Source organism: Lichenostomus cassidix, chromosome 2 (genome assembly GCF_008360975.1).
Source record: "Lichenostomus cassidix isolate B80296 chromosome 2, HeHo_3.0, whole genome shotgun sequence".
Taxonomy (NCBI): domain Eukaryota; kingdom Metazoa; phylum Chordata; class Aves; order Passeriformes; family Meliphagidae; genus Lichenostomus; species Lichenostomus cassidix.
Window position 1 is genome coordinate 20,745,392 of NC_139482.1, and position 23,893 is coordinate 20,769,284.

General features: G+C 39.2%; 1 protein-coding gene across 2 annotated transcripts in view; it reads left to right on the plus strand.

The window, feature by feature from the left end:
- The window catches only part of ITGA8 (integrin subunit alpha 8), a 114,128-nt gene extending 93,940 nt beyond the window's left edge, over window positions 1-20,188 (plus strand). The window contains exons 28-31 of one of the 2 annotated variants that reach the window (XR_014849721.1): window positions 5,313-5,414; window positions 14,706-14,828; window positions 16,083-16,660; window positions 19,597-20,188. Coding sequence is in view for 1 of the 2 variants with exons in the window: in XM_085050622.1 (XP_084906748.1) it covers window positions 5,313-5,414; window positions 14,706-14,828; window positions 16,083-16,169 (312 nt within the window). In the remaining variant the exon portion in view is untranslated. Of the gene's footprint in view, window positions 1-5,312; window positions 5,415-14,705; window positions 14,829-16,082 lie in introns of both variants that reach the window. The other variant, XM_085050622.1, reaches the window with a different exon arrangement.
- The last annotated feature ends 3,705 nt before the right edge of the window (window positions 20,189-23,893 follow it).

The following is a 23,893-nucleotide window of genomic DNA, read 5'->3' on the forward strand; positions in this document are numbered from 1 at the left end:
TTGGTGGGCTACACCTAGCAAGAAATAGAAGGATTTCCAAGAGTCTGAACAATTCTCCATAGAGAAAGTGGTGCAGAATCATTCTGCGGAGTCTCTCCAGTAGCTGCACTCTTCACACCTGCAGAACAGCAATGATCTGCCAGTCTTTAAGCTGCTAAAGGTTTTGCTCCTCCCACCCTCAGTCTAGCTCCCTGGGAGCCAAATTTGGCCCTGCATTTCATTCTGCTCTCTGCCCAGGATGCCTACATGCCTTAGGGATGCTTGGGGGGGTCAGCAGGTCTGTGCTTGAGCTTCCTGCAGAAAGCACCAGCATTCCACTGAAGCCTGGAGTCCTTCAAATTGTCAAAGATTTTCCAGCACTTCTCACATTATTTCAGTCTCAATTGTACTTAGGAAAACATTGCATTGAATATTTATTGGGAACACTTTCCTTCATTTCTGGCCTTTTTGTCTCACAATGTTCAAAGAAAACAAAGGATTCAGTTCAAAAATCTATTTGTAAAACAAAAGCATGTAGAGAGAGAGAAACTTTAATAAATACATCAGCAGGATCTACCACCCAGGCAACACAGGGGATGGCCATGTTTTGCCTACTTCCCAGAATATTGCAAACTACTGTCTCAGCAACAAGCACAAGATCAGGTTCTGCTTGTTCTAACACAAGGGGAACCACAAAAGGCCAACGCAGTTGGGGCTGGGCTCTCTACTGTTGGTCATTAGGCACTGACACAAATACCAAATTCTTTCTTCCCCTTCCTTTGAGCCATGATTAACTCCTCAGCTTGAATTTCAAGCCACAAGTGCTGCGGCTTTCAGTAAATACTGTATATTTAAACATATGCTATTTAAAAAATTATATGGTAAAAAAATGCTGTTTCTTACAATTGCTTTGAGAATTATAAAAGCAAAGACAGCTGCTTGTATCTTAAAGGTGTTAGTACAAGTAAGAATCTTGCTTGCAGCCAGTGTTGACCACAGTCATTGTTTTCAAGTCCTTTACCACAAACACATAATTCTGTAAATGCAGGAAAATACCCTCTAGTCTTTCATAGTCTCCATTCCTGTATTCCAGCATTTCCAGGAGCCTAATCAAGGGCTGAAGCGAGTTCATAGCTGTGGTAACAACCCAAGCTTATTAACCCAAACCAAGCATTAATCCACAGGAAGTACCCTCCTCTGATGTTCTTGTTGCTGATATAAGCTGAAAATGAAATAAGCCATGTATAGTAGGTGAAAGGCTTTATTTTTCCATTAGTGCTGTGTTTCCTTTATAGGAGGTTTTAAGAGAGTTAATGCCTTTACTGTACCTTAGCCAATCAGGCTGAATGTCTAATGTCTACTTCAATAATATAATATATTTTGCTCTCTCCGTACAGATTACTTTTATAAATCATATAAATCGTATCCAGAATCCTGCTTAATATGAATTTCTTAGGATTGAGAGTATAAGGCTTTTTTCAGACTTTTTTTCTGGATACATAGCCGCAGAAACATGCTGAGATTTTTTGTGAGGAGGAATCTAGTGTTGAAGCATAAAACATGAAGAATGGCTTGAGTCTGAAAATGGAAAATAATTAATGTGATAAGGAAGTTATATTTCTGAATACCATCTCATAGATAATCAGCGTCATGAAAGTGTATAAAAATACTTATTTACTAAGTCTAATGTTTCGTTTTAAACACTACTGATAGAAAAGGTAGTTCGCTTTCATTTGATGCCATCTGTGTTAAGGAGCTGATTTGACTATCCCTGTGTAGCTGTTTGAGACAGATTTTTTAGTATTGCTCTTTCCTAATATAAGCCCCAAGGAGTAGTTGAATTTTCTGATCATAACTATTCAGCTGCTCTCAGTATTTTAAAAGAACAAAATTATGGCATAGCCAAATGAGTTCCAGAAGGCAATAAATATGCGGGCTTTTTACCACCAGTAAAGCCTCACATATTTGCAGAGAAAATTAGTTTTTAAAAAGGTAACTGAATGGACAAGGCAAATACCAGAACTACAGCCCTGGAGCTCAGGAGAGAAGTCTTTACAAGGATCTCTTTGGAAGAAGTCCATGGGAGATGATACTGGAAAAAATAGAAATCCAGAAGAACTACTGAGTCTCCAGGATCATAATTACGTCCTTTATGCTCAAGAACTGTCCATCCTGATATATGGAGTTTTACCATCCTGGTACAACTCAGACATACAAAGATGGTGATAGGTTAAGGGTTGGACTCAATCATCTTGGAGGTCTTTCCCAGTCTTTATGATCCTGTGATTCTGTGAAACACAAAAGACGTGGAAGCAGAGTCAGTTGACTCAGTACAGGGACTGGACAAGGAATATAGAGTATATGAGAATGCAGGGACAGAGTTAGGAAAGTAGAAGCCCACCAGGACCTAAGCCTAGCAAGAGACTTAAAGGGCATTAAGGAGGCTTCTATATCAGCAGCCAAAAGAAGACTAAGGAAAATATAGGTCTTCTGCTCAATGGAACATGGAAAAGGCTGAGTTACTCAATGCCTCCAACACTTTTGTCTTTACTGGCAAAATCAGCATACAGTAATTCAAGGCCTCTGCAACTAGAGAGGAAACTTTCGGCTATCAACATTTGCTTTCAGTGGAGGAATATCAGAATAGGGGAACATTTAAACAAATTGGACATACAAAAGTCCAAGGAACCTGATAGAATATGCGTAGAAGTCCTGAGGGAGGGGCAATGACAATGTGAGATCTTTCTCAATTATCTTTGAAAATTCATGGTGCCTGGGGGGAGTTCCTGAAGACTTCAAGAAAGCAAATGATAACACCTGTCTTCAGGGAGGATTCAGAGATCTATAGGTCAGTCAACCTTATTTCAATCCCCGAGAAGAGAAGGTGATGGAGAAAAAATGGGGAAGTCATTTGCGAAAATCTCAGGGACAGGAAGGTGATTGGAAGCTGTCAGCATGGATTTACAAAAGGGGTATCATGCTTAGCAACCTGATAGCTCAATAGTTTGCAGATGGTAATGAAGTGGAAGGAGTGGTTGATACACCAGTTGGTTGTACTGCCTTTCAGAGGAACCTCGACAGGCTGGAGAAGCAAGTTGGCAGGAAATTCATACAAGTGTGAAATGGAAATGCAAAGTGCTGCACCACAGGAGCATTCATCCTATGCACCAGTACAGGCTGGGGACCAAGCAACTGGAAGGCAGTGTTCTAGCAAAGGATCTTGGAGTCCTGCGGGGCACAGCATTGAACATGAGGCCACTGTGTGTGCCCTTGCAGGAAAGGAAGTCAACAACCTGTTGGGCTGTGTTAGGAAGTGTTGCCAGCAGGCCAAGGGAATTGATTCTTCCACTGTACTCACAGAAACAGATCTGGAGTTCAGTCCTGGGCTCCCTGAAACAAATGGGAGATGGACATACTGGAGCAAGTCCAGCTGAGAGCCACAATGGTGATTAAGGTCTTGTAGCATTTGATGTACCAGGAGAGGCTGAGAGAGATGTTGGTGTTCAGTCTGGAGAAGAGAAACCTCAGGAGGGATTTCATCAGCATGTATAAACGTCTGATAGGAGGTAATAAAGAAGTCACTGCAGGGTCTTCTTGATATCCAGGAACAGGGAAGAAGCACAAATTGAAATGCAGGAAATTCCATTTAAAGATAAGAAAAAAGCCTTTTTTGCTTTGAGAGTGTTCAAAAACTGGAATAAGTTGCTTCTTGAGATTGTGGAGTTTCCATTCTTGGAGATATTCAAACTCCAACTGGATGTGGTCCTGAGCATACTGCTCTAGTTGACTCTACTCTGAGGCTGTGGTTGGAGCAAACAAACTCCAGATATGCCCTCCAACCACAGCAGTTCTGTGAAAACTTTGATTTGGGCCATGGTCATTCAAATGCATCCAAGTTGGTTCCCAGTTTATGTTATGCTTATTTCAGGTCATTTTCACAAAACTTTCTCCATCAGTGAAGAAAAGAAATAGTAGCCCAAAATATCAAGGGGTCTTCTTACCTCAGTCTTTGGTCAACAAAACAGATGAATGAGGAAAAGCAGTTCTTAGAGAGGGTTTATGTCTTTAAAGCAACAGGAAGCTATAGGGGAAAACGGCAAAACATGTGGAACAATCACACAGGAACAAAATTTTGTCAATGGAGCAGAACTCCTAAATGTGTGAGAAATAGAAGGAAGGACAAGGTTTTGTAGAAGCGAATTTAGGAAGTGACAGCTATGTTCCAAATACACTGGACTATAAAAAGCTGGTGACAAAAGGCAAGACTGCTTTACTTACAAGGCTCTGTCTTTCTGTAAATCATCAGTTAAATATGTTGAAATCTGGTCATCATATCTTATAAAGGATTAAGGCAGGTAGCATAATAATAATATAGAAAAAGGATATAACAGTCATAACTCCTAGCCCTCTGGATTCCACTGACCATATTGTCACTTAACCATCTAATGCTTTTCAGAGAATATCAAAGCACTTTCAAAGGAGATCCATATCACTACCCCAAATCTACAGGGGATGGTTTATATAAGACAAGTTGCATGAAGTGTCACCCAAAAAATCAGTTGCATGTTTTTTCTGCACATCTTTGGGTTTGTTGAAATACTTAATGACAGCTGTATAAATATTTTGCTAGGTGGTCAGTTAAATAATGGCTGCTGTACACTCCTCTAACATTGACACAACTTAGTAAACAAGCAAGGTGAGTGAGATTTTTGAGTTCTACTGAGATAGGAAATCAATCACATTCTAAGTGTAGCCTGGTCTAGGTGACTCTGCCTTGGCAGAGGAGCTGGGGTAGTTGATCTCCAGAGGGCACTTCCAACCCAAACTATACTGAGATTCTGTGTAAGTGAAGTTCAGAGATGCTTGTTCCTGCTGTTATTCTTTGGTGGGAAGGCACAGCCATTCCTTTGATGTTAACAGGAAGCTCTACCAAACTGTTCTCAACATAGACCTGCACTTGTTCTCTATATACTCATGTTGGTTCTTGAGTTTGGTAAGCAGAGGTGAGGGTTTAAAACACAGACACCTTATAAACTTCTCCCATGCTTCTAACTCACTTATTTCAGAGAGAAATATGAGAAACAAATGAATGTATCTTTCACAATATCTAACTCTTCTTCCCCATTTTGAACATGTAGCCTTTGTATTGCAGCTTTATGCTGTATTTATCTCATGGACACATACAAGTCTCAGTGTTCCTACATTCTTCACCAAAAGAAACCATCTTTTACTTATGAAATCAGTGCTCTGGGGGGTTTTGTCTGCTTATTTTTCATAATGTTTTTAAATATAAACATGGGGTTTAATAATTCCTTTTTTTTCTATAATTTCAGAGAAAGAATGATCTCTATAGTCTTTCTTCGAATGTGTCCTTCAAAGTTAAGAGTGTGCCATATAAAGTGCAACCAGCAAAGCTCCCCGAGGGAAGCATAGCAGTAAGTAACTGAAAATTATATCTTTGTGTAAAGCACATGTCACTCTGATCACAGCTGTGAAAGTTTTTATAGATTAAAATATTGAGATCGGTCTTTCCTGTGTTTCTAGTGTAAATTCCTAAAGTAGTACCTAAAGGAAATAACTTCATTGCTTTCTGTGGAAGTTGATGTTACGTGATTCTTATTACATTTTAAAATAATTTCTTGCTGTACTAATGTGCAGACTACTTTATTGCAATTAGGATGCAATAAAGAAAAGAAAACAACTGTGAAAGAAACTGTCTAATTATTTCATTTGGGGTAAAAAAAAAATCTGGAGGAAATCTTTATGCAAAATCCAAAGTCATGTTTCTGTCAGGTTTAGAGATCTCACTCTTCTCCCAGTCAGCAGTTCTCTCACACAAGCTTGTGTATTGTTTGCAGCAACTTCTCTCTTATCTGTATGAAGCTTCTTTGATACCCTGATTTTCAGGAAGATTTGTATGCCTCTTTAGGGTTTCCACCTCACAGTACATCAAGTGCAAGATACGAATTTACCTGGTAGTCCCTACAGACGTGATAGATAGATACTAAAGTAATTGCCTTATGTGCAGACCAACATTTATATGGCCCTGGAGTACTATATGAAAAATTAATTTTGGAGGTATAAGTTTGATTTGTTTGCTGGTGCCAAAGCATTGGGTTTGGGGAGCACTTTAAAGTAATTTGCTTCTTATGGTGTCTAATACTGTGGTTAAAATCTACTCTATTTTGTCATTACTGATCGAAATAAGTAAAATATGAGTGTAAAAATTGATTCTAGTATAAGTAATCTGAAATTTTAAGACTTACTGTTCTCATCTCTATAAAGATTTATCAGTTACAGTCCTCCTTTTAAAAGGTAAGCTTAAAATTCAAACTTTTAAAAGTTCAGACTTTACCAAGTTGAATTGTGGTGAAAATACATCATATCAGTCTGTTGAGATGTAATAGTAGGAACAGAATATTTTCTTACCTAGAAAACCAACAGAATAATACGCTTTATGACTTACTTTGAGTATATTTTAGAGGATACAGAATACAAAGATTTGTTTTGTACATGCACAGATTGAATGGTTAATTGGTACGTGGTCTGGGAAGAAACAAGGTAAAATCTTGGTTCTGTGTGAACAGAGACTTCAGTCTCCACCATCACAAGAACCATGATTTTGCTAGAGAGAATTGGTGCTTAATGCAGTATTCATCCAGAAAGGTTCAAAGGCACCAAGCTGACAGATATACTCAGGCTCTTTTTATTTTCTTGCAGCATGTGTTCCATACTAGAAACACATGTGCAGAATTCTGTTGATAGTGGGGCCTTCATCTGGACTGAAGTGCTTTACCCCAGGTGATAGCCTGCTGTTCTCAACAAGTGTCAGATGATCTACCAAATGATCAGATAAGCATTTCATTCTCTTACTCCAGCCAGTATAATGCTTGTTATTTGCAGCAGATGATTTACAGTAAAATGCCTGTAATGGCAACTGTAAAATGTTGAAAAATGATAACGCTTTTATGTTGTTTCATATCTGGACATGGCAGTGGATGCTTGCCAGTTCTACAGCTTGATGTGTTATATGCACCAGTTCTTTGATGTTCCACTTGCAAGATGAAATATCTCCTTGAAGTTGGGCAATGCTTAATATTTTTGCTCCTTCTGAAAAAGATCACTAGTTGTGTTTTAAAAGCTTCCAAATATTTCTTTCAAGGTTTATGGTTTTCTTTCAGACAATGAAAGGGTGGAAGTGGAAGAAAGATTTAAATATTTTTTAAATTAATTTTCAAAAGTATATATCTAATAATCAGCTAACACTTCAAAGTTTATATAGAGCAGGTGATATATTTAAAATAATAGAGCATTTGTTCTTCATTTAATTCATATAGTGCTGTATTCCAATTATGCGGACTGATATTTGCATTTAGCTTCAATGGCATGAATAATCCCATACACATCAGTAAACTACAGAGTCATGTAGTCTTATTTGCAGCAATGAGGACTTTATTTCCATCATCATGAAACATAGGTCTTCTACACATGGATCTTTAACACAGGGTCATAATACAACAGTGTGTGAAATGCTAGGTAGATGTCAGAATGGATCTTTTATAGTAAAACATTAGTGTTAAAATGCATCAAACAGAAAATTAGAGTGGAGTTAAAACCAGAATCCACTGACAGGAATAATAGTATTTCCATTAATTTTGATAGGCTTAAGAATGCAACCATATATTGTACAACTGGTTGGATTTCCTTGCTAACAGCTATATCATTCAAGAGAAAATTTTCTTTATTTTTGTTACAGGTATTATTGTGGTAAATAATACTGTCTTACTTTGGTGAAGTTCATGTGCAACATGAAAGTATTTTTTATTACAAAAAGTATAAACTTGGAATAAGCAGCAATTTCTTCTCTTGTAATTTATGATTCTTGAGCCAGTTTGGAGTTTAATAAAATATGATTGCTTTTCTTAAACATTTGATACAATTTTCACTGTGGATGCCTTTAGACTAAACTGTTTGGCCAGTGTCCTGCAGTGAGTAAAATTGGTTTCAGACTAAGGCTTATAACTCTTTTTAGCAACTACACAGTGATAGTACTTTTGTTTTAGACAAGGTTATATTCCTCATGAAATATATTTGCATAAACATTTGTAAAGTGCAAACATAAATGTGACTTCAAGCCCAAGGGAAGTTTTACATTTTATTTTGAGCATTTTTTTCAGAACATATAAGAACATCATGCTGCAAAGGTTGGATGGGGACATGTAGGAGTACAAAAGAATTCCTGTTCCCAGCCTCTGTAAACAAAATTGCTGAAGACTAAAGGAAGGTCGTAATTTGCAGTAAAAGTAGTAGCGCTCAAATAATAATTGATTTAGCTACTGTTTCTTAAAGAAGCAGAGTAAATTATGGATAAGTTCCACAGATGCTGGAAGTTTGCACCAGTCAAACCTAATTCCCATCTATACACAAGGTACTGCCAGTGAACCAGCAGCTCACTACATGTGCTTCTCGCTGCTTTGTGCTCCCTTCCGGAGGAATCAAAGACTGTTTTGAAGACACTCTGAGTAACACCACAATCAGAAGCAAATTCCAAACTGTACAAGAAACAGTGGCAAAAAACTTAGTAATTATTTTATCCACTTAAAATGGGCTTAACTGTGGCACATTTTAAAAAAGGAAAATAAAAGCTTCCCCAGAAGAACACTTTCATGAACAAGTGACTTTTATGGAACAACAGGAGGAGTTAAAGACCATCAGGCAGCATTTTTGCTAAGACCAGCATGGATTTCACTTCCAGTGGTGAACAAAGGCTCTGTCCTTAACCCTTGGCTTGACTTCTCACACTCATCTCAGTGCCTGAAACAGATGGCATTCTTTGGCACCCTTTGCATACAAAAGGTGTGAGACCTTCAACAGTGTCAGAAGTCAGATGGCTCCTCTAAAGTCTGTGAGCTGTGCTTTTCACCCGACAGAAAAGCAAGCACTGTTTTCAGTGCTCAGCCTAAAGTCTTGTCCTGAATGGGGAGGAAAGCCAACACACATCTAAAGTACAGTGTCCATATGCAACCCTTGTGCAAAAATTCCACTTTTTCATACAAGCCACCTTAGATGGAAACATTCCCTGGCTCTAATCCTGCAGTACTAAACCTACCACATGGAGAAGAACAGAAATCCAAGCTGAAAATACAAACTTGTCTTAAATCAAAATCATATGTAAAACTGTTGTGGACAGCATGGGGTGAAGGAGGGACAGTCCTCTGTGAAAATAGCGAAACAAGGCAGACAAAACTGAAGGGATGTTTTGTTTCTTTCTTCCCCTCCAGCTTCTGCCTCAACTCTGTGGGTGTTCATGACTTGCAGTTGTCAAACTGTTCACCAGCAATTGCATTAGTAGCCTTGCAAGTCTTTGTGTAGAGTATAAAGAGTGGCAGGCCAGGGGCATTATATTCTATTGGTAATGCACCCCAGGCAGGAGCGAGACTGATGCGTACAAATAATTCTCTGCTCAGGAAATGAATCTCACGTACTTAGCACAACCATTCCCTTGCTTTCAAAACCTAAGACAAAGAAGGATTCATGGAAAAAGGGTGTGGGTGTGACAGGATGGTTTCAAGATTTTAGCAGACAAATACTTCATTAGCATTGGCTGCACTCAGGCTAAAAAAGAAGAGCGATGTGCCAGTTTTGCAGCAGCATTCTGCTCTATACAGGATATACCTATTTTCTGCTCTGTTTTGCTCACTGCTGATAATCTAAGGATTATAAACATGATACCCTGCTCTTCTACAAGATTACAGTTTCTTGTTTATGTTTCAACATTTGCCAAGCTCCACCTGAGCTACTGAAATTAAACCACAAGTTGCACTCAACTCTCTGTAAAGGCAGAATGACAGAAGGAGGAAGAGAGAAAGGATTCTGAACTCAGGCAGGACAAGCAAGGCTGAGTGCTGCTACACCACTCGTAATTATTTAGCATCCTTAGGAAAATCCACATGTCCTTATCTGGATCCATGCTGGTATTTGTTCTACAGATAAAAGAAGAAGAGCTAGCTTGTCTTATTATTTTCATAGCCTAAGAGGAAAGAAAACACAACACACAAATTTGCTGCAAAAAACCACAGCAAACATCTAGGAAGCGGCGCATAAAAGAAGCCATGGAAAGGCAACATAGGTACTTTTAGTTGCATACACTACTATCTGCTTTATCCCAAACCTAATGAAATCTACTATCCCTAAAGAAATAGTCTGTTTCCACTGATTTCTGGAGGATCTCAAACATGCTTCAAAGTCTGAATTGATCCTACCTAATATTTAACAGTGAACTGGAACACATTAAGAGTCTAGTTGTTGCTCTTGCTCCTGTTCAGTCATATGCAGCCCTATGAGCTATTCAGACCCAAGCACCAGGCAGCAGCTTACTTCACCCCTGTCTGAGAGCACCTATGGTGTTCAAGTAGTTACCTTAGATTGGGTTAAAGAGGACTTGGTGCCCAAGGAACCAGATGTGGTTCAGTTGAATAGTATCTGAAGAAATCTGTAAACCAAAAATTCTTCCTACAGAAGTACTTGCCCACTTAGATAATTTCCATATTCAGGATGTACAATTTCAGTAGACTGTTGTCATGGTTTAGAAATGGTACTCCCCAATTTAGTTCTTCCACTGTCACTCTCCAAACCATGCACCGCTTGCTATCTTCCCTACTTTCTCCTCCCTCTCACCCTGCAACAGGATGGACAGTGATTCGCCCCAATCGAGCTCAGAAACACTTCAGAGACCAAGTCAGAGAAGTGGGTATTTGCTTTATTCGGTGCACCAGATGTGTGGGAATTGTTTCCACCAAACACGCAGTACCCCAGAGACACAGTGTTATAGGTAAAATCATGAATATTAATTACATTCTTCAGGATAGGAGTGGTTATACAAATCATTTCTCAGAAGTCATTAATATCATTAGCATGTGCACAATGCATGCTCTGTATATCCTGGTGGTCTTTGGAGACCCCCAAAGCCCCCTCCAAGGTGAAGGTCCTTCATGGGATGATTCAGTGGTTTCTGTGCTGGTTTCAAATGCATGCTTAGCTGATAAGCCATCGTGCCAGAGCTGTTACCTACAATTTGAATTTGAATTAAGAGTTCAGCCTTCAGCCCTGGAAGCCACAGACAGGCACCTGTGCTGGTGGAAGGGGGGCAAAAGCTCAGAGAATCTTTCTCAACAGGAGAATTGGAGGCACAAAAAATAAAGATCATGTTGAATTAAGAACAATTTACAGGAAACAACGAGATAAGAAAATGAACAGTAACAGCAACAATACTAATGACAGAGGCCACAAGAAAGGAAAGATTCACAGGGAAACTCGCTGACAACAGACAATACCCAGCAGCTCCCTCTGCCACACTTACTCGACTGGGAGGATCTTTGGAAAATACTCCCTTCTCCCCACCTCCAGCAATAGTGTGAAGTGGTACAGAGCAACCTTCAGGTCCTGGCCATATGCCCTCCAGGCGACTCCTAAAATCAATCCTTTCCCGGCCAGAGCCAGGAAAACTGTCCATGTACCAAGCCATCCATACCTGGCCAGCAGCTTGTCAGAATCTTTTTATTCTGTTTGCTGATGTTCTACAATCCACCCCAATGCAGCAATGCTGACTCCCATTTCCTCTTGAATTTATATCAGTTACAGTATGCCACCTAGGACTTTGGCTGAAGCCATCAGTGGCAGAAATGGCAAAATAAAGTCTTTGCATGCAAACGTGTCTTCCCTGTGATTTGATCTTGCTGTAAATTTGGGTCAGTCATTTTGTTAAACTTGAGACAACAGAAAGCACTGCTTGACTTTTATTTTTGCTGCTGTCTTAAAATATTTTTTAAGATGGTTTTGGTAAGTGCTTTAGTAACTTTAGTGCTCCAGCTTCACAACAACATACTCAAGCAAGTGATAGTGTTAAGAGCAGAAACTCAAATGGTAGTGAAACTCATATCTTAGAAGATTAAGATATGCAATCTCTATGTTGAGAGTGTCAGGTCCTTTCCAAATAATTAAAATTTGTACTGTGAGTAATACCTCAGAGTTTACCAACAGAGGGAGTGCACATTGTGAATGAGTTGGGGTTTTTTGAATCAATCTGAATTTGCTGTCTTGGGGCCCATGAATTTTCATCAGCACTTTCCAGCTCTTGTGTTGTAAGTGATCAGGCTTGCTTCAAGGCAGCATTCATGATTTTCAAGCAGCAGAAGGGAGATAATTTCTTTCTTTGACAGCTGAGCTCATTGTTTTCAATAGGCTTCATGCAACCCCTTGCAACTGCATCTTTTCTGTTTTCTCTGGTCAGTTAACCTTTTACTTGAATTAATCTTTTTCCTTAATTAGCTTTTCTCGGGAAGAATCTCTGCAGACAGGGAAGAATCTCTTTTCTTGGGAAGAATCTCTGCAGGGTTCAGATGACCCTTCTCTCATTTTCTCTGCCCTTGCATTTTAATGCCACTCTGAGACACAAACAGAGCCATTCAAAAACATTTTATCCTTACTAAATGAGCTCTGTTCTTGCTAAATGTAATGATGCAGAGAGCCTGTGAAATTTTGCAAGGGTTAAGAAGCAACCCAAAGAGGAAGCTGGGAAAGGGAGTGGTATTCCTGCACTGGTGTGGTTGGTCATTCGATCACACCATCAGGATATCTGTTGGGACATATGGGTGAGATTTCATGGCTTGTTTTGTTAATGATGTTTGCCTTAAAATAATTTTTTTTAATTTAATTGGATCACATATTTATTTATTCTTTGTATATGTTATCTTTTTTAAATATTTTTGAATTATTTATTTTAGAAATATTTTAGAATTATTACTAAATAATTTAGAGGTGCTCCAAAGATATATATTAGCTGTGTTTGTTAGATCAACAATGGTATGGCCAGCACTGCAGGTACTTCATCTTCAGAGTACAGGCCAATGTTAAAGTGAAAACACCAGGACTATGTGTTTTCTGTGTAACCCTCTGTGTAACCTTTGGTAGAAAGCAAGTGGTGTCCTACACAGAAAGTTTGTCCCTACTTTTTTTTCCCATCTGAGGTATACTATAAAAAATATGTGCATCAGTAGAGCTCAAGTAAGTTGGCTTACAGACTGTGAACTCTGTAAGTGCTATGTCAGAGCAGGGAGCAGTTGGCTGAACAGATGAAGTGGAAAGGACTATTTAAAAGAGTCTTCCAATTAAGCCTGACAGTAGCTGGAAGACAGATCTACTGGTGCTTTCAGAATGAAAAGTCTATGAAAGAATGCTGATAACAAGAAAAAGTGAGAAAGGACTGGCTGTTGCAGGAAGGATTACATTATTAATTTTGCCATCAGCAAGGAGAGAAGTGAGAGGCATAGGAATGGAAACAGTTTTGAACTGAATGACAGAGTTGTGTCCATTCTTAAAACTTAGGCTGCTGTTTCTTCAATGTACAAATTAGAAATTAGTGGTGTGTTAAATTTCAAGTGCATCAATTACTAAGGTAATACCAGAAAAAAAAAGAAGACATTTTACAATGAGTGCAGCTCAGGGACTGGGTGATAGCCAAGAAACTTACTAAAAAGAGTAGATTTTCTATCTGTACCTTGAGCACAGAAGAGGAATATCATTTGAGAGTTGTGTCATCAGTTGCTTTGTAAACGGATTTCATCCTTTCATAAACCACATAACTTCCATCTGTCATATGCTTATCCTGTTTAAGGGAGGCTAGGAGTAGACAAGTGACATCCAAGAGAAAACCCCAGAAAGAAATCACTTCCTAAGCTAACAAAAAAAAAATTGAGAAAATAAACTAAGACTGAAGGGACATCATTGTGGCAGAAGAGCTAAGGAAAGTTCAAACTCAAATCCATCCCACTTGGGAGCAGTAGGGACAGAGCAAATATTCAGTGAGACTGATGAGAAGCCTTCCAAGCAGAGTCTGAGAGCATATAATAACTTTTGTACAAGGTATGGAAAGGAGAGTGGAGAGTGTGGATGTCCCCAAAGGAGAAATACAGAAGGGTTACTGTTACTCTTTGTCCACATGATGGTCTAAAGGGAAATTTTGCCAAGTCAGTTAAAACCTTTGATAACTGATGGTAACATCTGCTTCTTTGTACAGCCTTAGACAGTGAGAGAGCATCTTTCATGCTTGTTTCCCGTTTAGGTAATAGTCTGTATGCTTGGCTTCTTTTAAAGATCATATCATACTTTGCATTAGGCTTTATCACAAGGACAATGCATGCTGCTTGTGTTTCATTGTTGGACTGCTTAGCTGAAATGCAAATCATCGGAAAAAAGTATATTAGTATGTCAGCAGAAATTAAAATAAGAAAAATGTAGCTGGTATCTACTGTGGTTTGAATTAAGAGTTTGGGCCGAAGTCAACCATTGTTTCAGAATAATTCAGTGCAAGTCAGTGTAGTGGCCTAAGCTGTGCCAGAATGCATGTGAGCAGAACTTTGCTCCCTGAATGTTCTTGAAGCATCTGCATAGAAGGGCATCTTTTTTGCCCTGTATTATGGGAAAATGATTTGTATGTCTGATGTGACAAGACTTTTGTGTGTGTGTGTGTATTCCATTTCTAACAATTATCATGAACAAGAGGAAAGGAAATTAAAATAAATTAAGCCAACATGGGAGAACTTCAGTCAATGTATATTTCTAATCTGCAAAATGCTGTTGAAGTCAATGCATCTAACCTTTGTAATCTACTGCTGGATGTGCTTTATTTGCTTCATTTTTGTTCATTAAATGTATTCCTTTCATTACAGATCAGAACATCGGTCATTTGGTCCACCCCAAATGTCTCCTTTGAGATCCCTTTATGGGTTATAATACTAGCCATACTTCTTGGACTACTAGTACTAGCTCTGCTGACCCTAGCTTTATGGAAGGTATGTTGCATTATTCCTATTAGTGTTGCTTTAAAAAGACCCCTGAAAGATGCTGGAAGATACTAACAGATAAAATAAAAAGGCTGGAACTTTGTGATCTTTAACATTTTGGAGCAAAACACAGTACACGTGTCTTTTTTGTTTTGGCATTTCTGACATGCTAGTGTCATTGACCTTTATGCAGGGAACTTGTTTTCAAAGTCCTCCTTTATTATTGAAGTCTGGTTATAAATGGGCATACAGAGTTTGGCTCTGTTTCCCAAGACCTATGATCCTCTATTTCAGGATGTTTAGGTTCAAAAAGAAGTTACTCTAATTTTGTTTTCTCTGAATAATTCAGGAATTTCCAGTTTTTGTCAGCATGTAACAGCACTCCCAGTTCTAAGAATTAACTTTTAGAATATTTCCTTTTATATTAATATACCATATATTTTGTTTTTTAAAGTTTTCTATTTCTGTGTTGGTTGTTACACTTCCTCCACAAGTTTTAAGACAAGTTACTGGAAACTGCTACATTATGGGGAGCCAGTGTAGCTTTCTTCCATTCATTCAGTTGACATTAAAAATAAGATTGAAATAATTCCCTAAGTTAGGATCTGACTCATCTATCCTTAGCTGCCTGAAGGGTACGGTTAGAAGTACAGCCTGTTGTCACCTAGTCAGGTGACAACAGCAGCAAAAAGCTATGGCTAAACATGCAAGGATGAGAGAAATTACCTTTTGGAGGTACCTTCCTTTAACATCTTGTGAGCTTTCGAGCTTTCAACCTTTCCACTAAATGAGTGACTTTTAGGCAGTTAAAGTAAGGTGAGAGGAATCTCATCTTTAGTGATCTTTAGACTATGTCACATCTCTGTCCTGTGCACATTTTCAAACACATATTATACCCCTCTTATTATTACTGCTTATCAACCTAAATCTCTTTCCTGAATGAATGCCTGAATTGCTGAATTGAGATGAGCAGATTTCTCATTATTATTAGTCCATATAGGCATTCAGACCAACTTTATATCTCCTGCAAAGACATCTTTCATATTTGGGTTTTTAAAGCTATGCTCTGGAACTCAATGCCTTGCACCTAAAACTTTCATAGGGAATGATTTAGATAGAAATAAAATACCTTCACAGTCTATCAGCCTGCCATACTTTGTGTCCAATGTTTCAGGTTGCCTGAGCAAAGAATCAAAATGCAGTTGAATCTTTCTATGGTTGTCTTACCATGACATCATTGTTTCTGTTGACTGTTTTCTGCAGTGTGGCTTCTTTGACAGAGCTAGACCTCCTCAAGATGACATGGCTGACAGGCAACAGCTGACAAATAACAAGACTACTGATGCATAAAGGAAGAGAGTGACAGTTCAAGTCAGAATCCTGCCTGAAACATTATGAGGATTAAATGAGGGATTCCTTCCACCAGTCTTCCTTTGTACCTGCAAGTGACATGGTGTCATAATCTGATCTATGCAATGTTCTGAGAACATGCCACATGACGGCCATCCTTGCCGAAGAAAGCAACTTTATCACTGCCTTATCAACATATTCGCCACTGAACAGAACGTTTATCCCATATTCCAGTCAGTCCACATTTCAGCAGATGCTTTTGAGCACATGTGGTATACTGAGATGCTTCCAGAACAAGCTGAAATCTCTCAAGGAGAGAATGCCTTCATTGCTGTATTGTCTAGAAGAGGAACCAGGACAAAACTTCTGAATGCTACTGTATCATGCAGAATGCCTTTGAAACCTCCCTAAGAATAAGAACTTTTATGAAATTATGGCTCAGGGAGACAAGCAATATATCAGTACTGTGAAAGTACTCCTGAAACACAAAGGTAGTCTATAAATAACTTTATAGATGGGGCACAATTATTTATTTTTCCACCTTTTTGAAATAAGTATCTGATATAATCATCAACATAGATTTTGAGAGAAGAAAGATAAAAATAATAGAAATCATGTACTTACTTTGCATGTAAATAGAACAGTAAAACCATTGTACATCCAGAACACAAATTCCTTGGCTACGAAGTGTTTTGCAAAGCAGAAGATTTATGGAACACTTTACAAGATGAGACGTATGATAAGCAAGTACACGTTGTATCTCTTTCAGCCCAGAGCTGGCAGTATCACACCCAGCTAACTAAATTCATGCACAGCATAGAGCAGGGATGAGTTAGCCTGTCCTTGCTTTGCTGAAGGCTGGCAGCTGTACACTGACACAGTCATTTCTGAAACAGTTTTAAATTATCACGCTGCCACGCTGGTGATACGGAAAAGGCTTGGAGGGTTTGGGGCTGGGCTAAATTTTCTTGGCCATTGCCCTGTTGCTTTGTTGAAATTGCCTCTTATAATGGAACAGCTACTGCCAAAATTGTTCACCTAAAGAAATCTTTGCCTTTTTTATGTTTCAATCTACAAGCTGGCAGCATCTTAAAAGTGTTGCTTTTGGCAAAGTTTAGGGCTTAATATAATTATTTTTTAAGCAAAGTCTTGCAGGAAAGGGTGGCAGAATTTGTATTTATGCAGAAAAATAGGATGCCAGCCAGACAAGCAAGAACAAAAAGAAGGAACAATACTCTGAGGTAAAGAGTAAAAATATACACTTAGTATTTATTATTTTTTCTGCGTTTAGGATTCTGAAGAAGGGATATTTCACTCTTTCCCTTCTATCAGCAAATGGTCTTTAACTCAGCAGGGGCTCTAAGCCCTGATCTGTGCCAATTTGTATGTGAAAGCTTGAGTCTTCCAGTGCTGCCCATAAGTGTGTAATTAGCTATATTGTGTAGATTTCAGGAGGGATTGTTCATTTTATGAAACATACACACCACTTGCCTTCTCCTGAGTTACTTTTCTTTCCAATCCATCTCAGCTTCTCAACTGTTAAATGGGCTCATCCATTCTGCCACTTTTGGGCTCCTTTTAAACAACTGCTCTGCTGCTTCCTAATACTTCACAATAGAAGCAGTCGTGAGACATTGTCACTTCTGTCAGTCTGACACGAGATTTTACAGTTTTATCATTTCTTGCATGCTGGCTTACCTGGGAAATCCAAGCAGGAGCTGCGTTACATCTTCATATCTAAGGCAAATTTGCAAAAAGGCCATTATGGAGTCTTTAGCTCATCAGATGCAGTGTGCCCACAAGACTTACTGAAAGGAGACACGTGCCTCAGAACATGAAGGTGAAGCACCTGTGTGCTTCACACAAGCAAGCACCTCTGTTTCCTGGGGATAGGGGGGCCTGACAGCTTCCTAGTCCCCCAGAAAATCATTAACAGGCTCCTTCCCCCAAATGGTTTTGAGCAGATCCCTTGTAGATAAGAGAGATCAGCTGATCAACACCACCACAAAGCAAGCGTGCCCCCTATTTGCACACCTCTGTATTCCATACATTCCAGGCAAAATCATCCTTCCATGAAAAAAAAAATGAGCTTCTAGCTTTTGTAAGTATTTAATTGTGTGTAGCAGCTTCAGAAATAATATCAGCAGCTCATTGTAATCATGTCATCTGCACAACTCTGATGAAATAGCACTGTAAGGAGATACTGAACATAGGACTTTTGTATGTGCAATACTTTATATTACTTATATACCTGAAGCATGTTTACACTGGCATTTGTGGTTGTTTTTTAAACTTTTGAATATACTGATAATGATTACAATAAAGGAGAAAAAAGGAATGGGGGGGGGGAGGAAAGGAAAACAAACACAGCGCTCTTCAGTATTCCTTGCAATGTGTTTTCAATCCTACATTGTTCTGAGGATGGGACTAAGTGACCAAACAAGTTCTTTGCATTTGCAACTTCTACAGTTCACTTTTGAGCAATTACTCTCCATTTTAATGATAGGCAAAACATGTTCAGATACTAAATTTAAACAAAAAAGAACTTCAGTGACTGTTGGGCCTGGCTGGAATCCATTGGCTGCAGCTGTGTAATGTCACTGGAAACCAAATTAGAGGCACATGATCTGACAAACAGTTACTTTGAGCAATACTTTGTTTTATATTTCTACATCCTTGTAGATTAAACTTCCCCCATGGAAATGTCTGGAGTTGTGTGCTGTCAAGGACTGTAGTCTATTCCCAGCATTTGTGGATAGTTTTGGCTGCAAATTGCAAACAGCTTTGTGAAGATTTCTGGGTTTCAGTGCTTGCCAAGAGTGTTTATTCCCTGGGGAGATTGCATCCTGGATGTGGACACTAGCAGGCAGTTGACATAATCTTTCCCCCCAGTATATTAGTAATGTGCTACACGATAACCTCTGCCACATCCCTACATGACTGAACTTTTGTTTCAGTGATGTCAGCTTTGTAATGAGTTACTAAATGCAGCTTTTTGTAAAAGTAATTCAGCCTTATGCTTCCCAGTGTATGTGGTGAGCTGCTAATTGCAGAGAACATTGGAGCAGTCAAGAGAGCGGGAAAAACAGAAGATTACTTGAAAAATTAAAGTCCTTAAAAAATCTTTATTGCTATGACCACCACAGCAGTCTAGTAAACAGAGAGACATTGTTCTTTTACTTCACATGCTTCTTGTTGAATTTGAGATACAGTTATTTTATCCATGCATCAGACTGTATCATATTTTCTGTTTCATAAAAATTTCAGAATTTGCGTAACAGGGATCAGTATATTTGAATATGTTTTCACTTACAGATTTAATCTTTACAGATATTTAGCAGATACAATTTTAATTTTACCACAGGTTAATTCTTTTTTCTTGTCACCATTCTGTAACTCATTTTGAGTTTCTTCTATCTTCTCACAGCCTTTACAGGTTTCCCACATTAGACAGCTCTTGAAAGCAGCACTGATTTTGTCTACATTTTAGCTGTGAACTTTCTATCCATTGGCATAAAGGATCTTCTGGTAGGCATAGCTTACATTAACTAAAAAGCCTTCTGGGAACCAACAAAACACCTAGAAATATGCTGGGGAAAGAAAGCCCCAGCCAGCCATGGCCTGTGGTACTCCATTGCAGCAAGCCTCTTTTTAATGAAATACCATCTGACACACTGCCTTTAGGAATTGTTTATGAGTGAGTTTTTTATTTATGATTGTTGGCAAAGATCCATTTTAAAATGTAGTGTAATGGTAGTGCCTCTTAACAATAAAAAGTCTTGAATTCAGCTCGTGCAGGCACCATGATGTGACACAGCAGGAATGCTTTTAATATTGAAGGACTGTTCTTGTTTTGTCTGTGTGTTGTATTGGAGAGGCACTTAGCTATTCAAGATGCTACCCTATTGTACACAGTGATTTTTAGAAAAAAAGAATGGAAGTAATTGTTCGACTCACTTTTCAGATGGTTTCCTTTGTTTTCAACATGTTACTCTACTTAACCAATGCAGTACATTTCATTTGGTTGTATACTGTTCTTTGTTTCAGTGGGTGTTTGTAAAGCAGATTACAGGAACTCTTTCCAAAATTGGACTGCATCAGACAATATTGCTTTTCCAGAAGATACTCAGGATAACAGCAGCACAGAGAATTCAGCATGCTGTGTGAAATGGTCAGTGTGTTGCAGGGGCTAGCTTCCTTTTCAGCAGTTTACCCAAATTCATATTCAGAGTCATATTAACAAAGCATCAACCTTAGATTCTCTTGTCAAGGAGGGCCAGGGTGTGCACCTGTTTATCATTGCTGTAAAAGCCCAAAACCAAGCAATTCTCACTGCAAAGCTGGGGAGAGGAGGGTGTGTTTCAAACTTGCACACGACAAATAAATAGCAACCAAACCAAGTGTATGGCAAAACCACAAACACCATCTCTCTTGTGATGTCCTCCTGGTCACGAAGGTTAACATTTTCCCAGTGAAAGCACTCTGCCCATTTACTGCATTAGACCTATAGCACCAGAAAACAATTTCTGAAGCTGCAAAAAGTTTCCATGGATTTCATATTCTTTGTAGCAATTTTACATTATGAATATATATGGTAGTTCTTGGCTGTTCAAATAACCTTAATGATTTTTTGTTGTTTTTTAATACTTTAATAGCATTTGGGAAAAGATAGGTCCGCATAGCAAGACCCGAAAAAGAAAATACATTTAAACTAACAGTGAAGTCTCAAAGGAGACCCAGGCTTATATCTGGATTAATTTTTTTTCCATTTTAGCCTTGGAAGAGGCATCAGGAGATATCTCAGGTGTCTTCTGAGATTTCTAAGAGTGTTATGGCTTTGTTGTAACAAATACTCCCATGCCAACTAATGTAAAAACCAAAAAATATTAGTTTAAAGATCCAGGTCTGTCATCTCCTCCTATGTGCCCTGTATGTGAGAACAGGCAGAGCATGGGTAAATGGCACCATTAAACTAGGGGTAGAATGAGACATTCACAATTTGACTCCGTACACCAAAAAGAAGTTTTTTTGTGGAGAAGGACCAAAACTAAATTTTCTCAGTACCTAAAATTACGAAAGGTTTGTTTTTCTTGAGGGGAATGTGACACCACAGAAGCCCTGCCCTCAAGCACCATGGGTACAAGAATAAACAAGGTGGCTAGGCACAAGGGCCTTGCTATCAAGCAGTTAAGGAGGCTGCAGGATACTACATTAACTATAAACAACTTAGAGAGGAGGAGGAGGCTCTAGAGGAGAAATCAAACCTTTAAACACAGAGTAGAACAGAAGTAACAAAAAGGTTGATTAGTAAAAAATGGATGGATTAGAAATAAGACTCAGCTACAGCAGATGAGAAGTTGTGACCTCAGAATATCATGAAATTAATGACCTACTACAGTGATTTTTTTCCCAATGGCCAACTGATTCATTGCTCATGCAAAGTTTGAGGAAGACTATTTCCCTAGTAGTAAGATAATGAAAGGAAAAAAAATATCTGCAGCTGTGACAGGCCTATTGCGTTAACTGTGAATCTCTCTCATTCCTAAATGAAGGGCTGTATTCATTGACTTTGAGAGAAGGAAGGAGGTGATAAAGACATGACACTTGAATTTTTTCCAGCTTCTGGCTTCACTGCTGTTTTAGAGTGACTTCAATATTTTCTGAGGCACTGTGACATCTTTCACTGTAGTGGTACAGACTGTGCTATCCAAAGGTAATAGAAAGACTTTTCTTTCAAACCAGTAGAAACTAAATTTTTTGTGGAAACTTTCTGTCTATGCCTGGCTTGCCCTGGAGACCTAAGAAGTAAAGTGGTGTTTAAGTGGGATGTTTTTATCAAGTGTTGCTATATGCACTAAAAAGCTTCTCTATACATGCAGAAAGCTTTGGTCTTTATATACAGTTTTAAGTAGTTGAACCAAAGTAATTCTTTGTAAACAGATTGAAGGAGGCACAACTAAGTCACAATGGAATTGAAAAGTTGATTGATATAGTAAAGATGACAGACCAGTTTAATTTTGGCTGTAATGAATGTTTGCTTGATATTTTCAAGGTTTACTAGTTCTTTAATTCTACATTTAATTTATTATGATGCTAATGAAGCACTTAGACATTATTAACAGTGATATTTGTGTTCAACGTAACAAGATATTAACAAATCAGAAAGAGCAGTTACCCTCACAAGAGGAGAAAATGCTGATACCATCACAGTTTTCAGTCCTTTGGACATACTCGCTTTGCCTCAATCATTTCTGGAGCATCTTGCTCTGCTCTGTTGAGTGCTGCTTCATTAATATCGTTTGCTTCATTGGCTCCTCCACACTCAACTGGATGGTAGAAAATCAACGTTATCTCCTCTGCATCTGCTTCTTGTTTAAAATGCTGAGGGATATGTCCTGTCTCATGAACATGTCTGCAAGTTTTCAGTAATTCCCATGTGACTGGTGAGAATATATTCTACTTGATACTGGGGGGAAGGGGTGTTTAGTCTCCACCTCACTTTTCTAATGCCCATATATACACAAAAATTCAGTCTTTTAGTATCTATTACAGATTATTTCACTAAGCAACTAGCCAAGTCTTTGTTCTGTAATTTAGTAGAACAAAGTATGCCTGAACTTGGCCCCCAAGCCATTTTAAGCAAACATCTGTGTGAAACCATTGACTCACTGCAATGTCTTTAAGAGGAAATAATTTTGTAAAACATGTTGCGGACTCCTCAGTGTCATCACTACAGTTGTTGTGTTGTGTTAAATGTATACTGATTTTATGTAGATCATGCTTAGTGGATTTTATTACCTCCAAAATGCTCTCTCTGGAGAGTGGGAATGAAGTGCAGGAAAAAATGTGAATTGTCTTTTGCAAGCACACTCAGAGCTGGTGAGCTTTTAACTACCAGCCCCTCAAAGGGACCTGCTGAGCAGGTCTGCAGGAGAGGGGGAGGTGGCAGTGTGGGGTGTGAGCACCACCAAGGAGGAGCAGTGCTTGGAAAGATGGAGATTGGCTCCAGCATTGTCCTAGACCTGGCATGAAGAGGTGCTTCCTCAGCTGCCATAGGACTGAGGGGCTCTGTGCTTGGCCTCCCCTTTTCCTCCCTGCACTCTCTTCTTTTGTGCCCCTTTGCTCCCTCCCTTGCTCCCTCCTGCAGTGGGTGGCTTGCCTACCCTCCAGCCCCCTCCCAGCTCCTCCTTGTGCTTCTAGTCGTTAATTCGCCCCAGCCTCCCTACACCACAGTGACAGCAGCTCTCCTGCTCTAGCTCCCCACTTGTGTCATCACCAGCTGCTTGCCAGCCCTGTGATGTGATGGGGCCCTAGCTGGACACCACAGGTCTCCCAAAGGCAGGTCTCACCCCATGGCTACCTCCTCTCCTTCCCAGGGAGGTCTGGGCAGACCTCAGTCCAGCCAGAGAGGATACAGCAACCATGTACTTCTCACAGGGCTGCTGAATGGGATGGCATCCCCAAATCACTCATATCCCACTGTTTCACCCACACATAGGCTTCCACAAAGATAAACCATCCTTCTGGTCTGCTCATCTTGCTCTATCTCTTCCCCATTTTTGTTTCTGGACTGATCCCCCATGTCCCAGAACAATGTCCTGGCCCATTCCTTGCAGACCACCTTTCAAAACAACCTCTCCCAGTGACCTTTTCCTAGTTAAGTTCTGCCTGTTCCTCTTGGCTGCTAAGGCAGCCCCAATCCCCAAAGTTGCCCATGTAATACA